This window comes from Rutilus rutilus (assembly GCF_951802725.1).
Source record: "Rutilus rutilus genome assembly, chromosome: 18".
NCBI lineage: Eukaryota > Metazoa > Chordata > Actinopteri > Cypriniformes > Leuciscidae > Rutilus > Rutilus rutilus.
In genome coordinates, this window is record NC_140231.1 from 34705095 (window position 1) to 34731431 (window position 26337).

At 40.2% G+C, this 26337-nt stretch overlaps 3 protein-coding genes across 3 annotated transcripts; all 3 read right to left on the minus strand.

Moving 5' to 3' along the window:
* Positions 1 to 525: 525 nt before the first annotated feature.
* On the minus strand, positions 526 to 3510 carry LOC311277089 (vitelline membrane outer layer protein 1-like). The gene is made up of 5 exons (XM_084387236.1): positions 3256 to 3510; positions 2922 to 3043; positions 2705 to 2818; positions 2276 to 2457; positions 526 to 1878 (listed from the first exon to the last, which is right to left on the minus strand). Exons 1-4 carry the CDS (start codon positions 3424 to 3426, stop codon positions 2277 to 2279), a joined length of 588 nt encoding a protein of 195 aa, XP_084243362.1. The 5' UTR covers positions 3427 to 3510; the 3' UTR covers positions 526 to 1878; position 2276.
* Positions 3511 to 12145: 8635 nt separating this feature from the next.
* On the minus strand, positions 12146 to 14072 carry LOC311276632 (vitelline membrane outer layer protein 1-like). The gene is made up of 5 exons (XM_084386414.1): positions 13717 to 14072; positions 13383 to 13504; positions 13166 to 13279; positions 12737 to 12918; positions 12146 to 12339 (listed from the first exon to the last, which is right to left on the minus strand). The coding sequence occupies exons 1-4, from the start codon at positions 13885 to 13887 to the stop codon at positions 12738 to 12740; spliced, it is 588 nt and encodes a 195-aa protein (XP_084242540.1). The 5' UTR covers positions 13888 to 14072; the 3' UTR covers positions 12146 to 12339; position 12737.
* An 8172-nt stretch (positions 14073 to 22244) lies between these two features.
* LOC311276620 (vitelline membrane outer layer protein 1-like) lies at positions 22245 to 25330 on the minus strand. Its single transcript, XM_084386405.1, has 5 exons — positions 24975 to 25330; positions 24641 to 24762; positions 24424 to 24537; positions 23995 to 24176; positions 22245 to 23597 (listed from the first exon to the last, which is right to left on the minus strand). The coding sequence occupies exons 1-4, from the start codon at positions 25143 to 25145 to the stop codon at positions 23996 to 23998; spliced, it is 588 nt and encodes a 195-aa protein (XP_084242531.1). The 5' UTR covers positions 25146 to 25330; the 3' UTR covers positions 22245 to 23597; position 23995.
* Positions 25331 to 26337: the final 1007 nt, after the last annotated feature.

Below are 26337 nucleotides of genomic sequence, written 5' to 3' on the forward strand. Positions count from 1 at the left end.
TTTTACCACCTCCGCCTCATTTTGAGCCAGGAAAAACCCCTGAGTAACATAACATGACAGGAGCTATTTTGCTGAGTATTCTCACGATTGCAAATGTTACATTGATTTTAGTTCAATAAACAAGTAGTGACTATTAAATTATTTCAATTACTTAGGTTAAATATTACATATACGCATGTAATATAATGTGTATTTCCATCACAGGTTTGGTCTTAAATTTCATTCAAAGTGGCATTAAAAAGGTCTTAAAAAATCTTAAATTTAACTTGTTTATATCTGTAGACACCCTGATGGATGGTGTGGGAGCGACACGGAACCACTCTGCAACAACAGGAGCTGTTGTTGCAAATCCGCCACCCTGGTACTCAGTGCTTCTCTCACCCGCTCCAAGTTGCTCTCCTGTGTAAGATCCATAGCAGTGATACAAAAATAACTCTGGCTACAAATAACTCCTGTGGCTGATAACCCGCTCCTTCCTTAATGGCTGGTTCATTCTGTCACGGTATCAAATGAAGAGAAGGATTTGCAGGTTAACAGTGTTTAATAAAAACATAAAACTCACAGCCGTACGCAAAATGATAATCCAAACAGGTGACACAGAGAAGGCAACAGAACAACCAGTGACATCAAACGATGAACCAGCAAAAGACACACAAAGACACAGCTTATATATGCAGGTTAATGGGAAACAGCTGGTGACAAATGATCAATGATTAACAGACAGGAGTATGGGAAATGCAGTTCATGATACATATGACAGTGAGGGGAAGAGACATCTGGTGGCAACTCAGGGAACAACACTAATACAATACAATACACACAAAACACAGTCTCACACTGTGACAGTAATATTGCACCCTATTGTTTTCAGTGGCATTTGGATAAGGGTGTTATACGATCTTCCGAACAGTTGTTTCGAAAAACGAGGTGTCTGAGAATGCGGGACTCTGGGTGCGGTTGTTATACGATCTTCCGAACAGCAGGAGGCGCTGTCTCGAAAAAACGAGGGGTCTGAGAATGTGGGACTCTGGGTGCGGGACTGTAGATGCAGGCTCCGATTCTGCAGCTTCATAATATTGGGCTGCGCGCTGCGGTGTCAATGCGGAACGAGTGTAGCCTAATGCATCTAACGTGACAAATGTGAAAAAACAAAAATCCTCGACCGGCCCACCGGGAATTCTCCCGATTACCCACCCCGGGCCTGTTGACAGCCAACCCTAGGCGCCGCTAGATCGGGAAGCGCGGATTGAGTGAGAGCGAGTGGATCACGTGGCATGAAGCAAGCTCGGTCTCTGCCTCAATGTTGATAATTCAAGACAGCATGAGAACTGACTGCGCATGCGCAAACCTACGTAAACTACATTCTATGGACCAAAGAGGCATTGCTAACCTCTGCCTCAATGGGCATGGCCTTAAATTTCCTGCATGAAACAATGGTTTTAGGAGCAAACAATGGCAAAATGAGTATATTATGTGTATTCCTGAGAATTTTTGTTACAAAAATTTTGGAATAAAATAAATCATAATGTGGTGAATTAATAAAGTTCTTGGAATTAATAAAGGTAATGTCCACATTTCCATGAAGGTATTTTAATGAAATCTCAGATTTCTGTCTCTCAAGTGACAGTCTACACACCCGTACGATTTTTTTTTTTATTTCAATCTAAGAAAATACATTCACATGTAACATTTTAAGAACATTTTTATTTGATGTCTGAAACATGTACATTTAACAATCAATCAAGCAGGGAGCATATTCTAAACCAAATATATAATGTTATAACATGTTCCTTTCAAGCAGTCTCAGTTCCCCCAGCTTAGAATTCACTGCAATCCCCAAAGCTCCTCTGGACACATTGGGGAACCTCTTCACTGCCACTGTCAAGACAAATATATTTTATTTATATATTATATATTTTTGTTTTAAAGGGGTGGTTCACCACATATCCATATTTAAACATAACACACATCAGTAAGCACAAATAGAAGCTGAAACATGCTTGCTTGACGAATGAGGACCAATTACACAATGTTTTAGCTTTTAGAAACACATGAAGTTTGTTATTCCACATTAAGTGCTTCTTTTTATGTTTGCTGATCAAAGTTTGTGTGTAGATAAAAGCCTAAATTAAATCTGCTCATCATATAAAGTGAGTCTCTTCTGAAAATCGGGACTAAACCGCTTGACAAATATGAATAGGTTTTACGATCTGTTTATGAACTTTCTGAAGCATCAGTGTCTGCGTCAGTCTGAGTTTGATTGAAATCACATCACCTTAATCACAGCAGAGCATGATCACGTCATTGAGAGCGGTGTCGTCTCCACTTCCCTGTGGCGGTTCTACCAGGGTCTGTAAGCCGCAGATTCCTTTTCCTTCACACGTTGGACTCCAGTCACCCCAGTTGCCCCATTCTGTGCCGCCACCCTCCACCTCCTGACCTCCACTGCATTTGAACCTGAAAAAAAAAATTATGTGACAATATTATGATAAAATATATTGTGCTGTTGTGTCAGTCGCATGATCACCTGCAGCAATCACAATCTTGAACAGCAGCACCACTGCAAGTGTGATATTACCTAAACTATTGATGGGGGAAAACTGAGTCCTTAAATGGCAAAATAAAACCAGGATGGGTAAGAGATGGTGTAAGAGGTTTACACTGGGTAAGAGATGTTGTAGAACTTATAGCAGCACACACTCACTTGATGTTGTTTGCGGCCGTATCATCTCCGTCTCCTTGGGAAGATTCAACTCTCAGCTGGAAAGCTGTAAAGTATCCAGAACGACACCATCTGATACGTTGCCAAGAACCCCACCTGAAGAAAACAGCTGCCTGATTAAATCATTGTTATTCAAGAAAATCCTCAATTTACTTATCTAGCTTAAATGCAATAATTGTTCATAATCGGAGTCCATTACTTTGCTACGTTGGACTCATTTACGGTGTATCCACGTGAGCTTGATGAATCTTTGGACCGATCGACACAGTGAAGACGAATCCCATTGAGCGCTGTATCATCACTCAACTGAAGTGTTTCCACCTTAAAACAACATTGAGACAATCTTCCACTTGAAAGAAACTCTAACCCAAAACTTAGTAACATTTATCTTCATGCTCTTTAATATTATACTGGCACTTAAATCTTAAGCAGGTGCAGTTCCCTGGCATTAAATGAACAGCAACTCTATAGTTTTGAATCTTTGAAGCGCTCATCCACCCCCACATTAGCCACAGAGTCAATGCCCAACTTACCTTCAGACTAAACCCTGCGGCGTATGTTCCACTCGGACATATGCTCTTAGGCCCCCACGATCCCCAACCCATTCCATTCGTCACCTTCAGCTCAGATCTGTAAGACCGGTCGGTGCTCACATGCCCAATAATGGCTAGCAGGGAAAACATCATGGAAAAGAAGTGATGCATTGCTACAGCACTGGCCTGAACACTGATAGTTAGATTAATTTGCAGAGAATAATTAAACAGAGACAGTATAGTACCATAACACTCTCAAGTTTAGTTAGGAAGAAGCCTCATATTTATACACAAGAATCATTAACCACGATGTCCATTCCATCCAATCATAATACTCAAAGATCAACCCCTACCATATTTGGCATATTAAGAAATAATGTTTTATTAACAAAGTTCGGGAGGAGCACGTTCAGATAATTAACCCTAATTAAACACCTGTGGAGCACAATCAGTTAATCAACCCAATCAATGAGTTAAGAGGTGTCTATATATACAGCAGATAATCACACTTTGAGTCAAAGGAGTCGTCAACTCCAAGCTTGTTGTATTTCACTCGGGGTTTATTTTCCTCAGCTCTGGGTATTGGTAGTGATGGCCAAATGAAGCGTTTCGAAGCATTGTTGCTTTCTGATACAATTGTGTCGAAAATGGTTCATTACTCGAAGCTTCATTCAGATAGAAATTGCAGCACCATCTCCTGGTGAAGTAAATGTAATGCAACAAAGCTGACAACCATAAAATGCAAGTAACGCCCCGTTTATTACGTGTTCACCGAGGCGATCAAAGCTGACACAGTGTTAGTGCTGTGAAACTCATGTAGGTGAATTTTACAGATACTGATGAATTTCACGTGTTCACCTTGATAATAAAACATTAAGCATGATTTGTGTGTGTGTAATTATTTCTTTAGACAAGGACAGAAGATCAGACCAGCTTAAAAAAAGTTGGAAACCATCACAGAAATTCTAATGGGTTTATATTAAAATGGGAACCATTGGCTTTTACCATTTAAACCACTACATAATTTATTTATTTTTTTAACTGTGTGTTTGGTACATATTGCATTAGGATTTAATGCCCCCACCAATACAGCCCAGTGGACCCACAGAGACCACTATAATTCCCATTACAACCAATAAAATTCCCATGAAAACCATTAAATCCAATAGAATTTCTGTAATGGTTTCTATGTTGTTGTTTTTTTACCTTAACTTTTATAAGAAATACAGCCGCCAGGTTTCAAACCTGTCAACACTGGATTGGGCTGTCAAAGCAGTCAGGTGGTTCACTACAGGACTGAACCAGTGTGTTTGCTTCAGAAGTCATTTTCACGTGACTAGTGACGTAATGATACAAGCTCCGAAGCAGTGGTTCATTGCAAGGACCGGTCGAGTTCGAAGCAAGCTTCGGAGCGTCGGTGTCAGACGTAGCATCACTAGGTATTGGTGGTTTAATGAGTAGTATGAAGCTGCAGACTCGGAGCCTGCATCCACAGTCCCGCACCCAGACTCCCGCATTCTCAGACCCCTCGTTTTTCGAGACAGCGCCTCCTATCAAATTGGATCGGATAAACATGTGAAGAACTTAAGCCGAAACGTGAGTAGCCTATCGTCAATTTTATATAGCAAATCATTGCCTACTCATTCGATTTCTTTTTTTAATCAAACTACTTAGCTCATCGATACACCAACATATGAATAGTCCATTTAATATTTGTAAAGATAGTTTGTAACCAAATTTTAGCCGTTAATGTATGTTTTTTTCGCCTTTTTTCCGCCAAAAATATTTTGATAGCTAACGTTAGCCTTTAACCTTGGTCTTTTTGTAGACAAGCCATTGTAAAGATTTGATTAAAAGTAGTTGACATTAAAGTAGACCAATTAAATACATTAAGTGTGTTAATATCAAAGAATGCCATCATTAATTATTTAATTCGATTTACCGTTTGACCTTTTTTTAATTACCGGACCTTTACTCCTAAAACTATCAATTGAATGAATCAATGCCGGAGTAATTATTTTACTTTATATAATTTATGTAGACTACTTAAATTAGTTCTTATAAAAAGTAAGTAGCCTATTAAAACGAATCAATATTAATTTAACTGTGATATGAAGTTGTTGCCTTCACTGTAACCAGTCTATGGTATTAACGTGAGCTAGAAGGAGGTGGTGTTTTTCCGCGGCCCTACTTATCACCTTTAGGTTCTTGTAATTTGCATTATTTATTATTACACAATATTTTTGACAATGTCATTCATCTTTTATTTTAGTGAAGTCGATGAATTTGACAGTGATTGCAAAAAGAATGAAAAAAGAAGGAACATTCGCCTACCAGAAAGTAATTATTTTACCTTATGCATTTACATTACATTTTACATTTATTCATTTAGCAGACACTTTTATCCAAAGCGACTTATAAATTAGTTTTTTTTATGCAATTGAAGACAAAAAGTAAAGTCACTAACACAATTCTTTCTTCCTTTTTTCTTTGCTTTGTCCTGTTTACAGCAAGATGATGTTTAGGTGATCGTTAAATAAAGTACAGAATTGTTTATTATTGTTGTTTGTCTATTCTTATTTGAGTTTTGCTTCGCATTTAAAATATCAAAAAACAGGTTTTGTAATGTTAGCATGGTAACATGTTAATTAGACCATTATAGGTTGAACTGAAAGAAAAATTGGAATTTGAATTAAAAAAACATTGTAACAATATAATATCACATAATATTTTTCAGAAGATATATCCCTTTTATCAGTAATTTTCTTTAAATTACACCCACGCTCAAATTACTGGGTAATTTGTTAGTCAGAGAACACATTGAGGTTTTTTTGGCACATGCATTAAGTAGGGAACACAAATATTTATTTGTATAACTTTAAATAAAACTAGACCGTAATTGTCACGGTATCAAATGAAGAGAAGGATTTGCAGGTTAACAGTGTTTAATAAAAACAAAACTCACAGCTGTACGCAAAATGATAATCCAAACAGGTGACACAGAGAAGGCAACAGAACAACCAGTGACATCAAACAATGAACCAGCAAAAGACACACAAAGACACAGCTTATATATGCAGGTTAATGGGAAACAGCTGGTGACAAATGATCAATGATTAACAGACAGGAGTATGGGAAATGCAGTTCATGATACATATGACAGTGAGGGGAAGAGACATCTGGTGGCAACTCAGGGAACAACACTAATACAATACAATACACACAAAACACAGTCTCACACTGTGACAGTACTCCCCCCTAAAAGGAGTGGCTTCCAGACACTCCATAAGACCAAGCACAAAAGTTCAGGTGGGTGGAGGAACGGAGGTGGATCTGGGGGAGGGATGGAGGGTCTAGAACCCCAGGGCGGGGCCGCAGGCGGTGCAGGGAGCCAGGGCGGGGCAGGGAAAATGGACAGTTCTGGAGGCCAGGGCGGAGCCGAGAGTCCATCGGACGGCCAGGGCGGAGCAGACTCTTCCTCGGGCGGCCAGGGCGGAGACTTTCCCTCGGGCGGCCAGGGCGGAGACTCTCCCTCGGGCGGCCAGGGCGGAGACTCTCCCTCGGGCGGCCGGGGCGGAGACTTTCCCTCGGGCGGCCAGGGCGGAGACTTTCCCTCGGGCGGCCAGGGCGGAGACTCTCCCTCGGGCGGCCAGGGCGGAGACTCTCCCTCGGGCGGCAGACCCCTCGGGCGGCCAGGGCGGAGACGCAAGCGGTGCAGGGAGCCAGGGCGGGGCCGCAGGCGGGACCAGAGACCAGAACGGCGCTGGAGACCAGGGTGGTGCTGCAGGCATCTCCAGACACCAGAGCCGAGCTGCAACCCATGGTGGTGCTGGCGGTAACAGGAACCTGGGCAAAGAAGCACAAGAGGCCCTATGGGCCAGGTTAGCTAGGGCAGACAGTTCAACTAGCTTGGGGTCGGCCATCTCGGGCCAGGCAGAGAGTTCAAGGAGCTCGGGGACGGCCATCTTGGGCCGGGCAGAGAGTTCAAGGAGCTCAGGGACGGCCATCTTGGGCCGGGCAGAGAGTTCAGGGAGCTCAGGATCGGCCATCTTGGGCCAGGCAGAGAGTTCAAGGAGCTCGGGGACGGCCATCTTGGGCCGGGCAGAGAGTTCAAGGAGCTCAGGGACGGCCATCTTGGGCCGGGCAGAGAGTTCAGGGAGCTCAGGATCGGCCATCTTGGGCCAGGCAGAGAGTTCAAGGAGCTCAGGGACGGCCATCTTAGGCCGGGCAGAGAGTTCAGGGAGCTCAGGATCGGCCATCTTGGGCCAGGCAGAGAGTTCAGAAACCTCGGAGTCATCCATCTTGGGCAGGACGGAGAGACTTTCAGTCGTGACAGGAAGTGCAGTAGACTCATGTTCAGACCTCTCAGCTGTGACAGGAAGTGCAAGGGACTCAGGCTCAGACCTCTCAGCCGTAACAGGAAGTTCAAGAGACTCCGATTCAGACTTATCGGCCGATTCAGGTTCATGGGCTTGAGAGACATCTTGCTGAACAGAAGCGCAGAAAGCAGACCACACACACCACAGAGCCATGGTAAACACAGGAAATACTGAGTCCAATGAACATACCTCTGGTGCCTTCCTGAGAACAGGTGCAGGCGTGATGATAGCCCTGCTTAGAACAGGTGACGCTGAGACAACAGCCATCTGGAGTGTAGGGGCAGGTATAACCCCAGCAGTCTCAAAAATAGGTGCAGGTATAGTGACAGCCATCTTGGGTACTGCTGCTGGCTTGGCGGCGGCCATTTTGAGGACTGGTGCAGGCTTGGCAGTGGTCCTCGTGAAAACCGGCACCGGGGTTGGAAAGCCAGCCCTCCGCAATGACCTTAATGGAGTCTCTGCCAGACTAGACCTCAGACGCTGGGTTCTGGCATGGATAGGAGAGAAAGGTGAGGCAGCCATCCTGTGAAGTGGCTCTGGTGCTGCAGCCATCTTGTGAATAGGCTTGGGTCTCCTCTCCATCTCCCTCTCTCGTGGCCGACGCTCGGGAAAGAGTGAAACAATCATGTCTCTAGCACTCGCTACATCCATAATTGGCTCGGGTGTGGCAGCCATCTTGTGAAGAGGCTCAGGTGTGGCAGCCATCTTGTGATATGACTCGGGTGTGTATTCCCGCAGGCCCAGAGTCCCAACACACAACGACCGGTGCGCACTACCTCCCCTCAAAAAATTGCTTGGACGGGGTCTCCTCCCTGACCTCCGAGAAGAATTCACCTTAGTCTTGGAAAAGACCCGAATCATCTCCCCGGTAAGTGCCTTGAAAGAGGCACAGCATGGGTCCCGTCTCTCCCACACCTCTGTTCCCCATGTGGCTGCTGGACCGGTCAGCAGCAGTAGCACAAACGCTACTTTCGATTCCTCAGTTTCGAAAGTCCTGTGATGCATATCTAGATGTAGAGAACACTGATTAATAAAGTTTTCACATAACTTAGGCTCACCAGCGTATCTCTCAGGGAAGTCCGTGCTAGGCTCCGGCTGACCACTCGACTCCGTGGGGTTGGGGGAAATGGATCAGGGTGGCCGCGGGTCCTTAAAAAGTCTTAAAATGTCTTAAATAAAGTTTTCCTAATAAAAGGCCTTAAAAAGTATTAAAATGTCTTAAATTCAGATTCGATAGGTCTTAAATATTTCTGGTCACGTTACCGCAAAAATTTCTACAGTTTGACGGACCTAATGCCCGTCAAGTGAAGCATCGAATCGCCAGAATGATTCAGATTTGATTACATAAACAGCTATTGATAATGATTTGAAGGCTTTTTCTGGTAACGCTGTTGAGGCTCGCGCTGCTTGTCTCTGTATAGGAAAAAATCTAAACAAATGAGCATAATGGCAAACATAAAGAAACATACTGAGGTAAAAATTCAAAATGTTGAGGGTTTTTCCTGCATAGAGAATTATGAGGCGGCCGTCCGGCTCTCGACAATAACAAATAACTGGGAATCACCGAAAACGTGAGGATGATTCTGTTTTATTTCATTTAATTTAAGTGGCGATTGATAGCCTATAGGCCTAGTTGATAATAATATAGGCCTAAGTTACCTAATGTACTGACGGTAACAATGTTGCGCTGTTGAGGCTCGCGCAGTTATTTATAACATATTATAGTTAAGAAACTAGGCTAGGCTACACGCGACCAGAGAGCTGTTTTCCTGAATGCCATCAAGATTGAAACCGAGACTGATTTCATAAGTTCAATAAACAAATACCGGTAGTTAAAATTAAGTCACTTACATTTTAGACGCAATGACTGTTTTTGTTCTGTTTCAGCAGCGAAAATAGTTCCAAACAAAGATCACAGTAGAACCCCCATAGCACATCTCACAGCAACACTTGTTGCAGCAGCATTACTGAATGATTCAGCGGTTGAGTCAAAGATTCAATTACCCATTCATAAACTGCCTCATTCTGAATAAATCAGCCGTTTGAACGAATCGTTTGAATGAATGACTCAATGATTCGCTCATTAAGACGGTCGCCTGCCGCCTCCTACTGGCGGTTTGTTTCATAAAGTATCATTCTTTTCAACATTCCTTATTTGTATATTAAAAAATATTTAAAATAATCTCATTTAATACAGTTATAATTTTTCAATGTAAATTATTTAATTTGATTGGTAACAGCCTAGTGTCTTATTATTTTAATTGAATATATTGATCAAATTTAAGAATTTGAAATGAAAGATGGAGCATACATTTAATACAATTAGGGAGAAATGCCCTTTATAAAACAGTGATGTAATGAAACATTGACAATTTAAGTTTGAAGTGAGTAAAGCCTCTGTTTAGGCTATTAAGGAAATGTAATTTTGCCTAAAGAAGAACTTTTAAATAAATTTTTAATTATTTTAAATAAATGTTCATTTTAAATCAGCTTTAACACTAAGAATTTGAATAACACTTTATCTGCTTAACACTAAGAATTTGAATAATTGTAATGTGATGATCGGATGCAGATATCTAAATCAAAGAATATGGGTTATTTGCAGGTGGATTATCTATTTTTAACAGTGGATTCGGGTGACTCAAAATGCACCAGATTAATGAATTTATCTTTAAAAAGTACAAAATTTTCTTCCGGGGGGGCATGCCCCTGGATCCCCCTAGAGGTACCAAGCTCCACCCACAAAAATAATGTGGGAAACACAGGCTATATGATGATCTACAAAAAATAGAAATTTAATTATCTTATTATTAAAATACATTAATACGATTTTACCACCTCCGCCTCATTTTGAGCCAGGAAAAACCCCTGAGTAACATAACATGACAGGAGCTATTTTGCTGAGTATTCTCACGATTGCAAATGTTACATTGATTTTAGTTCAATAAACAAGTAGTGACTATTAAATTATTTCAATTACTTAGGTTAAATATTACATATACGCATGTAATATAATGTGTATTTCCATCACAGGTTTGGTCTTAAATTTCATTCAAAGTGGCATTAAAAAGGTCTTAAAAAGTCTTAAATTTAACTTGTTTATATCTGTAGACACCCTGATGGATGGTGTGGGAGCGACACGGAACCACTCTGCAACAACAGGAGCTGTTGTTGCAAATCCGCCACCCTGGTACTCAGTGCTTCTCTCACCCGCTCCAAGTTGCTCTCCTGTGTAAGATCCATAGCAGTGATACAAAAATAACTCCGGCTACAAATAACTCCTGTGGCTGATAACCCGCTCCTTCCTTAATGGCTGGTTCATTCTGTCACGGTATCAAATGAAGAGAAGGATTTGCAGGTTAACAGTGTTTAATAAAAACATAAAACTCACAGCCGTACGCAAAATGATAATCCAAACAGGTGACAGAGAAGGCAACAGAACAACCAGTGACATCAAACGATGAACCAGCAAAAGACACACAAAGACACAGCTTATATATGCAGGTTAATGGGAAACAGCTGGTGACAAATGATCAATGATTAACAGACAGGAGTATGGGAAATGCAGTTCATGATACATATGACAGTGAGGGGAAGAGACATCTGGTGGCAACTCAGGGAACAACACTAATACAATACAATACACACAAAACACAGTCTCACACTGTGACAGTAATATTGCACCCTATTGTTTTCAGTGGCATTTGGATAAGGGTGTTATACGATCTTCCGAACAGTTGTTTCGAAAAACGAGGTGTCTGAGAATGCGGGACTCTGGGTGCGGTTGTTATACGATCTTCCGAACAGCAGGAGGCGCTGTCTCGAAAAAACGAGGGGTCTGAGAATGTGGGACTCTGGGTGCGGGACTGTAGATGCAGGCTCCGATTCTGCAGCTTCATAATATTGGGCTGCGCGCTGCGGTGTCAATGCGGAACGAGTGTAGCCTAATGCATCTAACGTGACAAATGTGAAAAAACAAAAATCCTCGACCGGCCCACCGGGAATTCTCCCGATTACCCACCCCGGGCCTGTTGACAGCCAACCCTAGGCGCCGCTAGATCGGGAAGCGCGGATTGAGTGAGAGCGAGTGGATCACGTGGCATGAAGCAAGCTCGGTCTCTGCCTCAATGTTGATAATTCAAGACAGCATGAGAACTGACTGCGCATGCGCAAACCTACATAAACTACGTTCTATGGACCAAAGAGGCATTGCTAACCTCTGCCTCAATGGGCATGGCCTTAAATTTCCTGCATGAAACAATGGTTTTAGGAGCAAACAATGGCAAAATGAGTATATTATGTGTATTCCTGAGAATTTTTGTTACAAAAATTTTGGAATAAAATAAATCATAATGTGGTGAATTAATAAAGTTCTTGGAATTAATAAGGTAATGTCCACATTTCCATGAAGGTATTTTAATGAAATCTCAGATTTCTGTCTCTCAAGTGACAGTCTACACACCCGTACGAATTTTTTTTTTTTTTTCAATCTAAGAAAATACATTCACATGTAACATTTTAAGAACATTTTTATTTGATGTCTGAAACATGTACATTTAACAATCAATCAAGCAGGGAGCATATTCTAAACCAAATATATAATGTTTTAACATGTTCCTTTCAAGCAGTCTCAGTTCCCCCAGCTTAGAATTCACTGCAATCCCCAAAGCTCCTCTGGACACATTGGGGAACCTCTTCACTGCCACTGTCAAGACAAATATATTTTATTTATATATTATATATTTTTGTTTTAAAGGGGTGGTTCACCACATATCCATATTTAAACATAACACACATCAGTAAGCACAAATAGAAGCTGAAACATGCTTGCTTGACGAATGAGGACCAATTACACAATGTTTTAGCTTTTAGAAACACATGAAGTTTGTTATTCCACATTAAGTGCTTCTTTTTATGTTTGCTGATCAAAGTTTGTGTGTAGATAAAAGCCTAAATTAAATCTGCTCATCATATAAAGTGAGTCTCTTCTGAAAATCGGGACTAAACCGCTTGACAAATATGAATAGGTTTTACGATCTGTTTATGAACTTTCTGAAGCATCAGTGTCTGCGTCAGTCTGAGTTTGATTGAAATCACATCACCTTAATCACAGCAGAGCATGATCACGTCATTGAGAGCGGTGTCGTCTCCACTTCCCTGTGGCGGTTCTACCAGGGTCTGTAAGCCGCAGATTCCTTTTCCTTCACACGTTGGACTCCAGTCACCCCAGTTGCCCCATTCTGTGCCGCCACCCTCCACCTCCTGACCTCCACTGCATTTGAACCTGAAAAAAAAAATTATGTGACAATATTATGATAAAATATATTGTGCTGTTGTGTCAGTCGCATGATCACCTGCAGCAATCACAATCTTGAACAGCAGCACCACTGCAAGTGTGATATTACCTAAACTATTGATGGGGGAAAACTGAGTCCTTAAATGGCAAAATAAAACCAGGATGGGTAAGAGATGGTGTAAGAGGTTTACACTGGGTAAGAGATGTTGTAGAACTTATAGCAGCACACACTCACTTGATGTTGTTTGCGGCCGTATCATCTCTGTCTCCTTGGGAAGATTCAACTCTCAGCTGGAAAGCTGTAAAGTATCCAGAACGACACCATCTGATACGTTGCCAAGAACCCCACCTGAAGAAAACAGTTGCCTGATTAAATCATTGTTATTCAAGAAAATCCTTAATTTACTGATCTAGCTTAAATGCAATAATTGTTCATAATCGGAGTCCATTACTTTGCTACGTTGGACTCATTTACGGTGTAGTCACGTGAGCTTGATGAATCTTTGGACCGATCGACACAGTGAAGACGAATCCCATTGAGCGCTGTATCATCACCCAACTGAAGTGTTTCCACCTTAAAACAACATTGAGACAATCTTCCACTTGAAAGAAACTCTAACCCAAAACTTAGTAACATTTATCTTCATGCTCTTTAATATTATACTGGCACTTAAATCTTAAGCAGGTGCAGTTCCCTGGCATTAAATGAACAGCAACTCTATAGTTTTGAATCTTTGAAGCGCTCATCCACCCCCACATTAGCCACAGAGTCAATGCCCAACTTACCTTCAGACTAAACCCTGCGGCGTATGTTCCACTCGGACATATGCTCTTAGGCCCCCATGATCCCCAACCCATTCCATTCGTCACCTTCAGCTCAGATCTGTAAGACCGGTCGGTGCTCACATGCCCAATAATGGCTAGCAGGGAAAACATCATGGAAAAGAAGTGATGCATTGCTACAGCACTGGCCTGAACACTGATAGTTAGATTAATTTGCAGAGAATAATTAAACAGAGACAGTATAGTACCATAACACTCTCAAGTTTAGTTAGGAAGAAGCCTCATATTTATACACAATAATCATTAACCACGATGTCCATTCCATCCAATCATAATACTCAAAGATCAACCCCTACCATATTTGGCATATTAAGAAATAATGTTTTATTAACAAAGTTCGGGAGGAGCACGTTCAGATAATTAACCCTAATTAAACACCTGTGGAGCACAATCAGTTAATCAACCCAATCAATGAGTTAAGAGGTGTCTATATATACAGCAGATAATCACACTTTGAGTCAAAGGAGTCGTCAACTCCGAGCTTGTTGTATTTCACTCGGGGTTTATTTTCCTCAGCTCTGGGTATTGGTAGTGATGGCCAAATGAAGCGTTTCGAAGCATTGTTGCTTTCTGATACAATTGTGTCGAAAATGGTTCATTACTCGAAGCTTCATTCAGATAGAAATTGCAGCACCATCTCCTGGTGAAGTAAATGTAATGCAACAAAGCTGACAACCATAAAATGCAAGTAACGCCCCGTTTATTACGTGTTCACCGAGGCGATCAAAGCTGACACAGTGTTAGTGCTGTGAAACTCATGTAGGTGAATTTTACAGATACTGATGAATTTCACCTGTTCACCTTGATAATAAAACATTAAGCATGATTTGTGTGTGTGTAATTATTTCTTTAGACAAGGACAGAAGATCAGACCAGCTTAAAAAAAGTTGGAAACCATCACAGAAATTCTAATGGGTTTATATTAAAATGGGAACCATTGGCTTTTACCATTTAAACCACTACATTATTTATTTTTTTAACTGTGTGTTTGGTACATATTGCATTAGGATTTAATGCCCCCACCAATACAGCCCAACACATATCAGTGGACCCACAGAGACCACTATAATTCCCATTACAACCAATAAAATTCCCATGAAAACCATTAAATCCAATAGAATTTCTGTAATGGTTTCTATGTTGTTGTTTTTTTACCTTAACTTTTATAAGAAATACAGCCGCCAGGTTTCAAACCTGTCAACACTGGATTGGGCTGTCAAAGCAGTCAGGTGGTTCACTACAGGACTGAACCAGTGTGTTTGCTTCAGAAGTCATTTTCACGTGACTAGTGACGTAATGATACAAGCTCCGAAGCAGTGGTTCATTGCAAGGACCGGTCGAGTTCGAAGCAAGCTTCGGAGCGTCGGTGTCAGACGTAGCATCACTAGGTATTGGTGGTTTAATGACATATCATTATCCAAAGAGGCAATCAACTCATCAGAAACCTGTTGTTTTCCACCAAATTTAGGTTCTAATCTTCACCTTTTCATATACCTGAACTCCAGTAAACTCAACCAAGATGGCTGATATGATTCTTTTTAAGGTTCTAATAGTGCAGAAGATTAATGGCACATTTCAAGAGAATCGTTCAAATTGGAATAAAAGCATGAAATTTGGCAAAGATACTCTCTAAGGGTCAATTTTTTTGGAAAAAGGCATTGGCCATCCAAAAATTCAACATGGTGGCCATTTTTTCAAGATGGCCGCTATTTCTGTCAAATGCTCATTATAGCTGTGTCCCAATGTGAAGACTGCATCCTTAGAAGGCTGCGGACTTCAAACGATGCAGCCTATGCGTCCTCCGAACGATGCACCATGTAGCCTTCGTAGGATTTCCTAATTGTGCAGCCAGGTGTTCCCGATTACCGCTCCAGGTGCCAAGCAACGGTGCGAGAGTATCCTGCCATCCTGACAATTCATTTGATATAATTGAGTAAACAGCTTTGGAGCCCGAATTGGCTATTGTCATTTTTATGTTTTATATTTTACTGGAGGACATGGTATTAAGGATGTTTGAGGTCATGTAGCCTACTTTCGGCTTAGAATCTTCGGATAGCCGAAGATTAAAATGTTCATTTATATCTTACCTTGATGCGATTTTGTAGGCTAGTGTATTATTTTTTATTATGTACATAAATGGACCTTGGTAAATATATTTACACAGGTTTTCAACCCTATTTGAATATAAAACTCAGCTGAATATAAAAAGTCCAGTGCGCATGTTACTCCCGCTCGTCATCGGCAGCTGTCAGTCACTGTTGCTAGGCAACAAGAGCAATCCTCCGTAGGCTAGACCGGTCCGAGCGCTTCAGATGCGCCCTTTGAAATTGGACGGAGCTGTATAGCAACAATTTGTTAATATTGTGACAATAGGTCTACATTTTGTTACTTTAATTTTCAAAATAACCAGTGGTGGTATGTAAGGAACTACATCGTTAATTCTCGAAGTGATTTTCCCACACAGGACAGCAACACTATAAAATTAGGTTATTTTACAATATGATGCAGTTTTACAATAAACTACACAAAAGTATATAGTTTAAATGTATCAACCTTGAAAATATTCGGAAGTAAAATGCAACATATGCAGTAGGCCTAAAATAAAAGCAGAACCATCATAAAAACCCTGACGAGGTTATTTTCCTGCAGAATTCCTTTACTTTTACTCTTGATACGTTAAGTACATTAGAGTACATAGAGTATGCAAGATAATTTTGCTTAGCTAAGGTTTGAAATATATGACTAGTAGTTTTTCCCCCAATGCGGTATTAGAGGTTATTACAGTGTGTGCAGAATTATTAGGCACGTTGATTTTCTGATCATATTTTATTTCCAGGAACATTTTGCCAATTCCAAACCATATTAATCTTAATAATTACTATTAATTTTGTATTTAATCATTTATAAGTGATATATAATTGTTCATGAAGGCTGGAAATGAAAAATGTCTTTTTATTTTCAGGTGTGCAGAATTGTTAGGCAAGTTTTCTTTTACAGATAAAATAAGCCAAAAAAGAGATTTAACAAAGACTGAAAAGTCAAAAATGATTAAATCCCCATGAGAAGAATGCAATACTAATGCAATACTAGAGATTGCAGTTAAGGCATGACCACTGGACAGTGAAATGCTCATTGGGTCAGACAAAAACAGGTGGAGAAGAAAAAACACATGTTAACTGCAAAAGAATGAAGAATTAAGGTGAAGAATTAAGTGTGAAACCATCAGGAACCCTTTAGTCTTCAGCGCCACCATTTTCCAGAACTGCAACCTACCTGGAGTCTCCAGAAGAGCAAGGTGTCAGGGTCTCAGAGACTTGGGGTAGGCAAAGAATCCTAAAAAACGACCCTCTCTTAATAAGAATCACAAACTGAAGAGTAGTAAAATACATGAAGACTGTTTTTTTATAGGCTTTATACAGACAGATTGAGAGTGACTCTTGAAGGACCAGAACCACATCCTCTTCTACCACTGTTTGAAGAATTCATCTTCTAGAATATGTTTTAATACGTTTTGTGAGTTTATTTTTAGTCCATCTCTGCAAAACGGACTTCAGGGTAGGAGATGGACTAAAAATAAACTCACAAAACGTATTAAAACGTATTCTGGAAGATGAATTCTTCAAACAGTGGTAGAAGAGGATGTGGTTCTGGTAATTAATAATAATTTATATTTAATTTAAAAAAATAATAAAATAATATAAAATATTTACTAATATAGGTATTTTATATAAATAAGCACAGCTGCATCCACCTCCGACTTCTGGTTATTAGCGGCTACTTCCTGCTGCCAGCTGTCGATTTTTTGCTGAACCCGCTCTCCGAGGGGCACAACCGAAGGGAATTGTCTCCGTTTTTCAAAATAACCATGTACATGTAAACGGGGCCTAAATTTAAATAAAGTAGATGCTATTTTTATCAAAACCGGGCATGCTTTGACGGCTAATTGCCCCGTTTACACATACATGGTTATTTTGAAAAACGGAGACATTTCCCTTCGTTAGAGATAAGGGAACGAGTACTGCATTGCAAACGCTGTGGGAAAACTCCTTTTCTCGAGAATATTGAAGCCTTTATTTTAAAACGCATTGCAGCTGCACAGCAAGAGCATAATAGCCCGCGAAACGGGCTGATTGACTGTGCAGCGGCAACTGCACAAACCTATGGTGAGTGCCCGGGCGCGCGTGGTCCAATAAGAGCGCTTGATGCCCTGCCAACTTGAGCGACATGTCAGAAGAGTATAAATAGGGAGAAAACTCACCATAAACCACCAGATATATACTGCTTGCCGACAGGATTCTATTCACCAGACCACATCACTATCATCATGTATTAATGAACTAAAGGCCTGGCTCAACTCCAATTTTCTCAGTCTGAATCTGACTAAAACAGAAATATTAATCACTGGCCCTCCATCTCTAACAAAAAATGTAAGCAACATTCCCAGACTTGACCTCGAAGCTACAGCAATAATTCCATCTGCCACTGTCAAAAACTTGGGTATTATTCTTGACCCTGCACTGACGTTCAACGCTTACATTAGTCAACTTTGTAAAGCGTCCTTTTTTTCAGGAAGGAGAGGACCAATGGTACTTCGCACGTATTTGGGTCGAGGTTCCGAGCTAAACCGTTCGATGACCTGATCCGTTTGATGTCCTGAGGAATCATAGAGACTGGAGGGAACGCACAGAGGGTGAGGCTGGGCCATTCGTGGGCCAGCGCATCCCTGCTCTTTGAGAAAAAGATTGGGCAGTGACAGTTGTCTCTGAGGCAAAGAGGTCTACCTCTGCTCTGTCGTAGACCTCCCATTAGGGGTGACCCCGAATAGTCGAAGATTCGATGCTTCGATAGGAGGAGCCTGATTCGACTACCGATCTCACGGTCGAATCTTCGCAGAGGTGTTATGAAAGGAGGATCATGCCACTTTGGCTATATGAGGGCGCTCAATGTCTGATTTCACATAGAACTAGCTTTTATGTCAATACGTTAATATTCAGCCTATTATGATAATGCTGTATATACAAATGTGCAAAGAAAGAAATAAGTATTTAAAAAATATTTTTTTAAGGTGCGTGAATAAATCCAAACACCCCGTGACAGATTTAAGTTTCACTTTCAATCCGTGACCGACAGAGGAGCGTCTTCGCGGCAAGGATTTAAATCTTTAACAATGTCTGGGATAAGAAAATCTAAAATGTGGATGTACACCATCAGAAAGAATATTCTCCAAGGCTGGATTTAGCATCAGGAAAACCATGATCGCACTTCTCCCGGCCATCGTTAACACGTTTCACGCATAGACTGGGTTTCACCTTAGAATGTATTTTATCCGCGCGCACAATTTGAAAAGACTCCAACGGACACAGACAGAGTGAAAGACTGGATTTGTTCTCTCGATCAGGTAGGGTACAAGTGATTTCAAAACTTGTCAGCCGGTTCTAATTTGATTTTTGGATGCTGTGAGTGTGAACATTTTTAGCTAAAAAGACTGCCTCTCCAGTTTAGCATTTATTGTTGTTTCTGCAGTTAAAAAGACAAAGTTGAAAATTCTGGCTACTATCGTTATTTTAATAATTTCTTTATTTTTATTTTATTTATTAATCTGTCAGGGTTATCTAATCTAACTATTTGTGGCTTGTGTTTTGAATATGTTCCCCTCCACTTTAGGCATTTTGCACACATTTGCTCCTCATCTTGTGACTTGATTCTGATTTATTTCGTTTTGTATTTTTATTTATTAGAAAGGTATATTCTGTTCTAATTAAATTTAGTAAATTAATTGTTAATTTTTTCTGTGCATCGATGTTGTGCTGTAGGCTGGCCTGCTCGCACAGGTAATTTATCCGATTTAATTTGATTTGCATGTGAAATGCAAATCCTGCCTGCACAGGGTGGCCGCGGGTCCTTAAAAAGTCTTAAAATGTCTTAAATAAAGTTTTCCTAATAAAAGGCCTTAAAAAGTATTAAAATGTCTTAAATTCAGATTCGATAGGTCTTAAATATTTCTGGTCACGTTACCGCAAAAATTTCTACAGTTTGACGGACCTAATGCCCGTCAAGTGAAGCATCGAATCGCCAGAATGATTCAGATTTGATTACATAAACAGCTATTGATAATGATTTGAAGGCTTTTTCTGGTAACGCTGTTGAGGCTCGCGCTGCTTGTCTCTGTATAGGAAAAAATCTAAACAAATGAGCATAATGGCAAACATAAAGAAACATACTGAGGTAAAAATTCAAAATGTTGAGGGTTTTTCCTGCATAGAGAATTATGAGGCGGCCGTCCGGCTCTCGACAATAACAAATAACTGGGAATCACCGAAAACGTGAGGATGATTCTGTTTTATTTCATTTAATTTAAGTGGCGATTGATAGCCTATAGGCCTAGTTGATAATAATATAGGCCTAAGTTACCTAATGTACTGACGGTAACAATGTTGCGCTGTTGAGGCTCGCGCAGTTATTTATAACATATTATAGTTAAGAAACTAGGCTAGGCTACACGCGACCAGAGAGCTGTTTTCCTGAATGCCATCAAGATTGAAACCGAGACTGATTTCATAAGTTCAATAAACAAATACCGGTAGTTAAAATTAAGTCACTTACATTTTAGACGCAATGACTGTTTTTGTTCTGTTTCAGCAGCGAAAATAGTTCCAAACAAAGATCACAGTAGAACCCCCATAGCACATCTCACAGCAACACTTGTTGCAGCAGCATTACTGAATGATTCAGCGGTTGAGTCAAAGATTCAATTACCCATTCATAAACTGCCTCATTCTGAATAAATCAGCCGTTTGAACGAATCGTTTGAATGAATGACTCAATGATTCGCTCATTAAGACGGTCGCCTGCCGCCTCCTACTGGCGGTTTAGGCCTGTTCACACCAAGCACGATAACTATAAAGATAACGATAAAGATAACTATATATGCGTCCACACCAACGACCGATAACGTCTTTTTATTCTAAGCACGCGCGCGCCCGGATGATCCAGATCCATTTTAAATGCGCGAGACCTTTAAATTAGAATGGATTCTGATTGGCTGTCAGTGTTTTATCGTTCAACAGCTGGAAAAAAATCGTTCTAAAAGTGATCCCGACGATATCGTTCCTCATATCTTTATCGTTATAGTTGTGGTGTGAACTCTGTTATTCTTTAATATGGAGAACGATTTTTAGAATTATATTTTTATCGTTATCTTTATAGTTATCGTCCTTGGTGTGAACGGGCCTTAAGTTTCATAAAGTATCATTCTTTTCAACATTCCTTATTTGTATATTAAAAAATATTTAAAATAATCTCATTTAATACAGTTATAATTTTTCAATGTAAATTATTTAATTTGATTGGTAACAGCCTAGTGTCTTATTATTTTAATTGAATATATTGATCAAATTTAAGAATTTGAAATGAAAGATGGAGCATACATTTAATACAATTAGGGGGGAAATGCCCTTTATAAAACAGTGATGTAATGAAACATTGACAATTTAAGTTTGAAGTGAGTAAAGCCTCTGTTTAGGCTATTAAGGAAATGTAATTTTGCCTAAAGAAGAACTTTTAAATAAATTTTTAATTATTTTAAATAAATGTTCATTTTAAATCAGCTTTAACACTAAGAATTTGAATAACACTTTATCTGCTTAACACTAAGAATTTGAATAATTGTAATGTGATGATCGGATGCAGATATCTAAATCAAAGAATATGGGTTATTTGCAGGTGGATTATCTATTTTTAACAGTGGATTCGGGTGACTCAAAATGCACCAGATTAATGAATTTATCTTTAAAAAGTACAAAATTTTCTTCCGGGGGGGCATGCCCCTGTATCCCCCTAGAGGTACCAAGCTCCACCCACAAAAATAATGTGGGAAACACAGGCTATATGATGATCTACAAAAAATAGAAATTTAATTATCTTATTATTAAAATACATTAATACGATTTTACCACCTCCGCCTCATTTTGAGCCAGGAAAAACCCCTGAGTAACATAACATGACAGGAGCTATTTTGCTGAGTATTCTCACGATTGCAAATGTTACATTGATTTTAGTTCAATAAACAAGTAGTGACTATTAAATTATTTCAATTACTTAGGTTAAATATTACATATACGCATGTAATATAATGTGTATTTCCATCACAGGTTTGGTCTTAAATTTCATTCAAAGTGGCATTAAAAAGGTCTTAAAAAATCTTAAATTTAACTTGTTTATATCTGTAGACACCCTGATGGATGGTGTGGGAGCGACACGGAACCACTCTGCAACAACAGGAGCTGTTGTTGCAAATCCGCCACCCTGGTACTCAGTGCTTCTCTCACCCGCTCCAAGTTGCTCTCCTGTGTAAGATCCATAGCAGTGATACAAAAATAACTCTGGCTACAAATAACTCCTGTGGCTGATAACCCGCTCCTTCCTTAATGGCTGGTTCATTCTGTCACGGTATCAAATGAAGAGAAGGATTTGCAGGTTAACAGTGTTTAATAAAAACATAAAACTCACAGCCGTACGCAAAATGATAATCCAAACAGGTGACACAGAGAAGGCAACAGAACAACCAGTGACATCAAACGATGAACCAGCAAAAGACACACAAAGACACAGCTTATATATGCAGGTTAATGGGAAACAGCTGGTGACAAATGATCAATGATTAACAGACAGGAGTATGGGAAATGCAGTTCATGATACATATGACAGTGAGGGGAAGAGACATCTGGTGGCAACTCAGGGAACAACACTAATACAATACAATACACACAAAACACAGTCTCACACTGTGACAGTAATATTGCACCCTATTGTTTTCAGTGGCATTTGGATAAGGGTGTTATACGATCTTCCGAACAGTTGTTTCGAAAAACGAGGTGTCTGAGAATGCGGGACTCTGGGTGCGGTTGTTATACGATCTTCCGAACAGCAGGAGGCGCTGTCTCGAAAAAACGAGGGGTCTGAGAATGTGGGACTCTGGGTGCGGGACTGTAGATGCAGGCTCCGATTCTGCAGCTTCATAATATTGGGCTGCGCGCTGCGGTGTCAATGCGGAACGAGTGTAGCCTAATGCATCTAACGTGACAAATGTGAAAAAACAAAAATCCTCGACCGGCCCACCGGGAATTCTCCCGATTACCCACCCCGGGCCTGTTGACAGCCAACCCTAGGCGCCGCTAGATCGGGAAGCGCGGATTGAGTGAGAGCGAGTGGATCACGTGGCATGAAGCAAGCTCGGTCTCTGCCTCAATGTTGATAATTCAAGACAGCATGAGAACTGACTGCGCATGCGCAAACCTACGTAAACTACATTCTATGGACCAAAGAGGCATTGCTAACCTCTGCCTCAATGGGCATGGCCTTAAATTTCCTGCATGAAACAATGGTTTTAGGAGCAAACAATGGCAAAATGAGTATATTATGTGTATTCCTGAGAATTTTTGTTACAAAAATTTTGGAATAAAATAAATCATAATGTGGTGAATTAATAAAGTTCTTGGAATTAATAAAGGTAATGTCCACATTTCCATGAAGGTATTTTAATGAAATCTCAGATTTCTGTCTCTCAAGTGACAGTCTACACACCCGTACGATTTTTTTTTTTATTTCAATCTAAGAAAATACATTCACATGTAACATTTTAAGAACATTTTTATTTGATGTCTGAAACATGTACATTTAACAATCAATCAAGCAGGGAGCATATTCTAAACCAAATATATAATGTTATAACATGTTCCTTTCAAGCAGTCTCAGTTCCCCCAGCTTAGAATTCACTGCAATCCCCAAAGCTCCTCTGGACACATTGGGGAACCTCTTCACTGCCACTGTCAAGACAAATATATTTTATTTATATATTATATATTTTTGTTTTAAAGGGGTGGTTCACCACATATCCATATTTAAACATAACACACATCAGTAAGCACAAATAGAAGCTGAAACATGCTTGCTTGACGAATGAGGACCAATTACACAATGTTTTAGCTTTTAGAAACACATGAAGTTTGTTATTCCACATTAAGTGCTTCTTTTTATGTTTGCTGATCAAAGTTTGTGTGTAGATAAAAGCCTAAATTAAATCTGCTCATCATATAAAGTGAGTCTCTTCTGAAAATCGGGACTAAACCGCTTGACAAATATGAATAGGTTTTACGATCTGTTTATGAACTTTCTGAAGCATCAGTGTCTGCGTCAGTCTGAGTTTGATTGAAATCACATCACCTTAATCACAGCAGAGCATGATCACGTCATTGAGAGCGGTGTCGTCTCCACTTCCCTGTGGCGGTTCTACCAGGGTCTGTAAGCCGCAGATTCCTTTTCCTTCACACGTTGGACTCCAGTCACCCCAGTTGCCCCATTCTGTGCCGCCACCCTCCACCTCCTGACCTCCACTGCATTTGAACCTGAAAAAAAAAATTATGTGACAATATTATGATAAAATATATTGTGCTGTTGTGTCAGTCGCATGATCACCTGCAGCAATCACAATCTTGAACAGCAGCACCACTGCAAGTGTGATATTACCTAAACTATTGATGGGGGAAAACTGAGTCCTTAAATGGCAAAATAAAACCAGGATGGGTAAGAGATGGTGTAAGAGGTTTACACTGGGTAAGAGATGTTGTAGAACTTATAGCAGCACACACTCACTTGATGTTGTTTGCGGCCGTATCATCTCTGTCTCCTTGGGAAGATTCAACTCTCAGCTGGAAAGCTGTAAAGTATCCAGAACGACACCATCTGATACGTTGCCAAGAACCCCACCTGAAGAAAACAGCTGCCTGATTAAATCATTGTTATTCAAGAAAATCCTCAATTTACTTATCTAGCTTAAATGCAATAATTGTTCATAATCGGAGTCCATTACTTTGCTACGTTGGACTCATTTACGGTGTATCCACGTGAGCTTGATGAATCTTTGGACCGATCGACACAGTGAAGACGAATCCCATTGAGCGCTGTATCATCACTCAACTGAAGTGTTTCCACCTTAAAACAACATTGAGACAATCTTCCACTTGAAAGAAACTCTAACCCAAAACTTAGTAACATTTATCTTCATGCTCTTTAATATTATACTGGCACTTAAATCTTAAGCAGGTGCAGTTCCCTGGCATTAAATGAACAGCAACTCTATAGTTTTGAATCTTTGAAGCGCTCATCCACCCCCACATTAGCCACAGAGTCAATGCCCAACTTACCTTCAGACTAAACCCTGCGGCGTATGTTCCACTCGGACATATGCTCTTAGGCCCCCACGATCCCCAACCCATTCCATTCGTCACCTTCAGCTCAGATCTGTAAGACCGGTCGGTGCTCACATGCCCAATAATGGCTAGCAGGGAAAACATCATGGAAAAGAAGTGATGCATTGCTACAGCACTGGCCTGAACACTGATAGTTAGATTAATTTGCAGAGAATAATTAAACAGAGACAGTATAGTACCATAACACTCTCAAGTTTAGTTAGGAAGAAGCCTCATATTTATACACAAGAATCATTAACCACGATGTCCATTCCATCCAATCATAATACTCAAAGATCAACCCCTACCATATTTGGCATATTAAGAAATAATGTTTTATTAACAAAGTTCGGGAGGAGCACGTTCAGATAATTAACCCTAATTAAACACCTGTGGAGCACAATCAGTTAATCAACCCAATCAATGAGTTAAGAGGTGTCTATATATACAGCAGATAATCACACTTTGAGTCAAAGGAGTCGTCAACTCCAAGCTTGTTGTATTTCACTCGGGGTTTATTTTCCTCAGCTCTGGGTATTGGTAGTGATGGCCAAATGAAGCGTTTCGAAGCATTGTTGCTTTCTGATACAATTGTGTCGAAAATGGTTCATTACTCGAAGCTTCATTCAGATAGAAATTGCAGCACCATCTCCTGGTGAAGTAAATGTAATGCAACAAAGCTGACAACCATAAAATGCAAGTAACGCCCCGTTTATTACGTGTTCACCGAGGCGATCAAAGCTGACACAGTGTTAGTGCTGTGAAACTCATGTAGGTGAATTTTACAGATACTGATGAATTTCACGTGTTCACCTTGATAATAAAACATTAAGCATGATTTGTGTGTGTGTAATTATTTCTTTAGACAAGGACAGAAGATCAGACCAGCTTAAAAAAAGTTGGAAACCATCACAGAAATTCTAATGGGTTTATATTAAAATGGGAACCATTGGCTTTTACCATTTAAACCACTACATAATTTATTTATTTTTTTAACTGTGTGTTTGGTACATATTGCATTAGGATTTAATGCCCCCACCAATACAGCCCAGTGGACCCACAGAGACCACTATAATTCCCATTACAACCAATAAAATTCCCATGAAAACCATTAAATCCAATAGAATTTCTGTAATGGTTTCTATGTTGTTGTTTTTTTACCTTAACTTTTATAAGAAATACAGCCGCCAGGTTTCAAACCTGTCAACACTGGATTGGGCTGTCAAAGCAGTCAGGTGGTTCACTACAGGACTGAACCAGTGTGTTTGCTTCAGAAGTCATTTTCACGTGACTAGTGACGTAATGATACAAGCTCCGA

What these genes read in the sequence shown, in the direction of transcription:
- LOC311277089 (XM_084387236.1), bottom strand. Translation starts at nt 3,426, where the DNA reads ATGCATCACTTCTTTTCCATGATGTTTTCCCTGCTAGCCATTATTGGG. An exon ending in CCGCAGGGTTTAGTCTGAAG is followed by an intron (nt 3,044 to 3,255) that starts GTAAGTTGGGCA and finishes TGTTGTTTTAAG; the next exon opens with GTGGAAACACTTCAGTTGAG. An exon ending in AATGAGTCCAACGTAGCAAA is followed by an intron (nt 2,819 to 2,921) that starts GTAATGGACTCC and finishes TGTTTTCTTCAG; the next exon opens with GTGGGGTTCTTGGCAACGTA.
- LOC311276632 (XM_084386414.1), bottom strand. Translation starts at nt 13,887, where the DNA reads ATGCATCACTTCTTTTCCATGATGTTTTCCCTGCTAGCCATTATTGGG. An exon ending in CCGCAGGGTTTAGTCTGAAG is followed by an intron (nt 13,505 to 13,716) that starts GTAAGTTGGGCA and finishes TGTTGTTTTAAG; the next exon opens with GTGGAAACACTTCAGTTGGG. An exon ending in ACGGCCGCAAACAACATCAA is followed by an intron (nt 12,919 to 13,165) that starts GTGAGTGTGTGC and finishes TTTTTTTTTCAG; the next exon opens with GTTCAAATGCAGTGGAGGTC.
- LOC311276620 (XM_084386405.1), bottom strand. Translation starts at nt 25,145, where the DNA reads ATGCATCACTTCTTTTCCATGATGTTTTCCCTGCTAGCCATTATTGGG. An exon ending in CCGCAGGGTTTAGTCTGAAG is followed by an intron (nt 24,763 to 24,974) that starts GTAAGTTGGGCA and finishes TGTTGTTTTAAG; the next exon opens with GTGGAAACACTTCAGTTGAG. An exon ending in ACGGCCGCAAACAACATCAA is followed by an intron (nt 24,177 to 24,423) that starts GTGAGTGTGTGC and finishes TTTTTTTTTCAG; the next exon opens with GTTCAAATGCAGTGGAGGTC.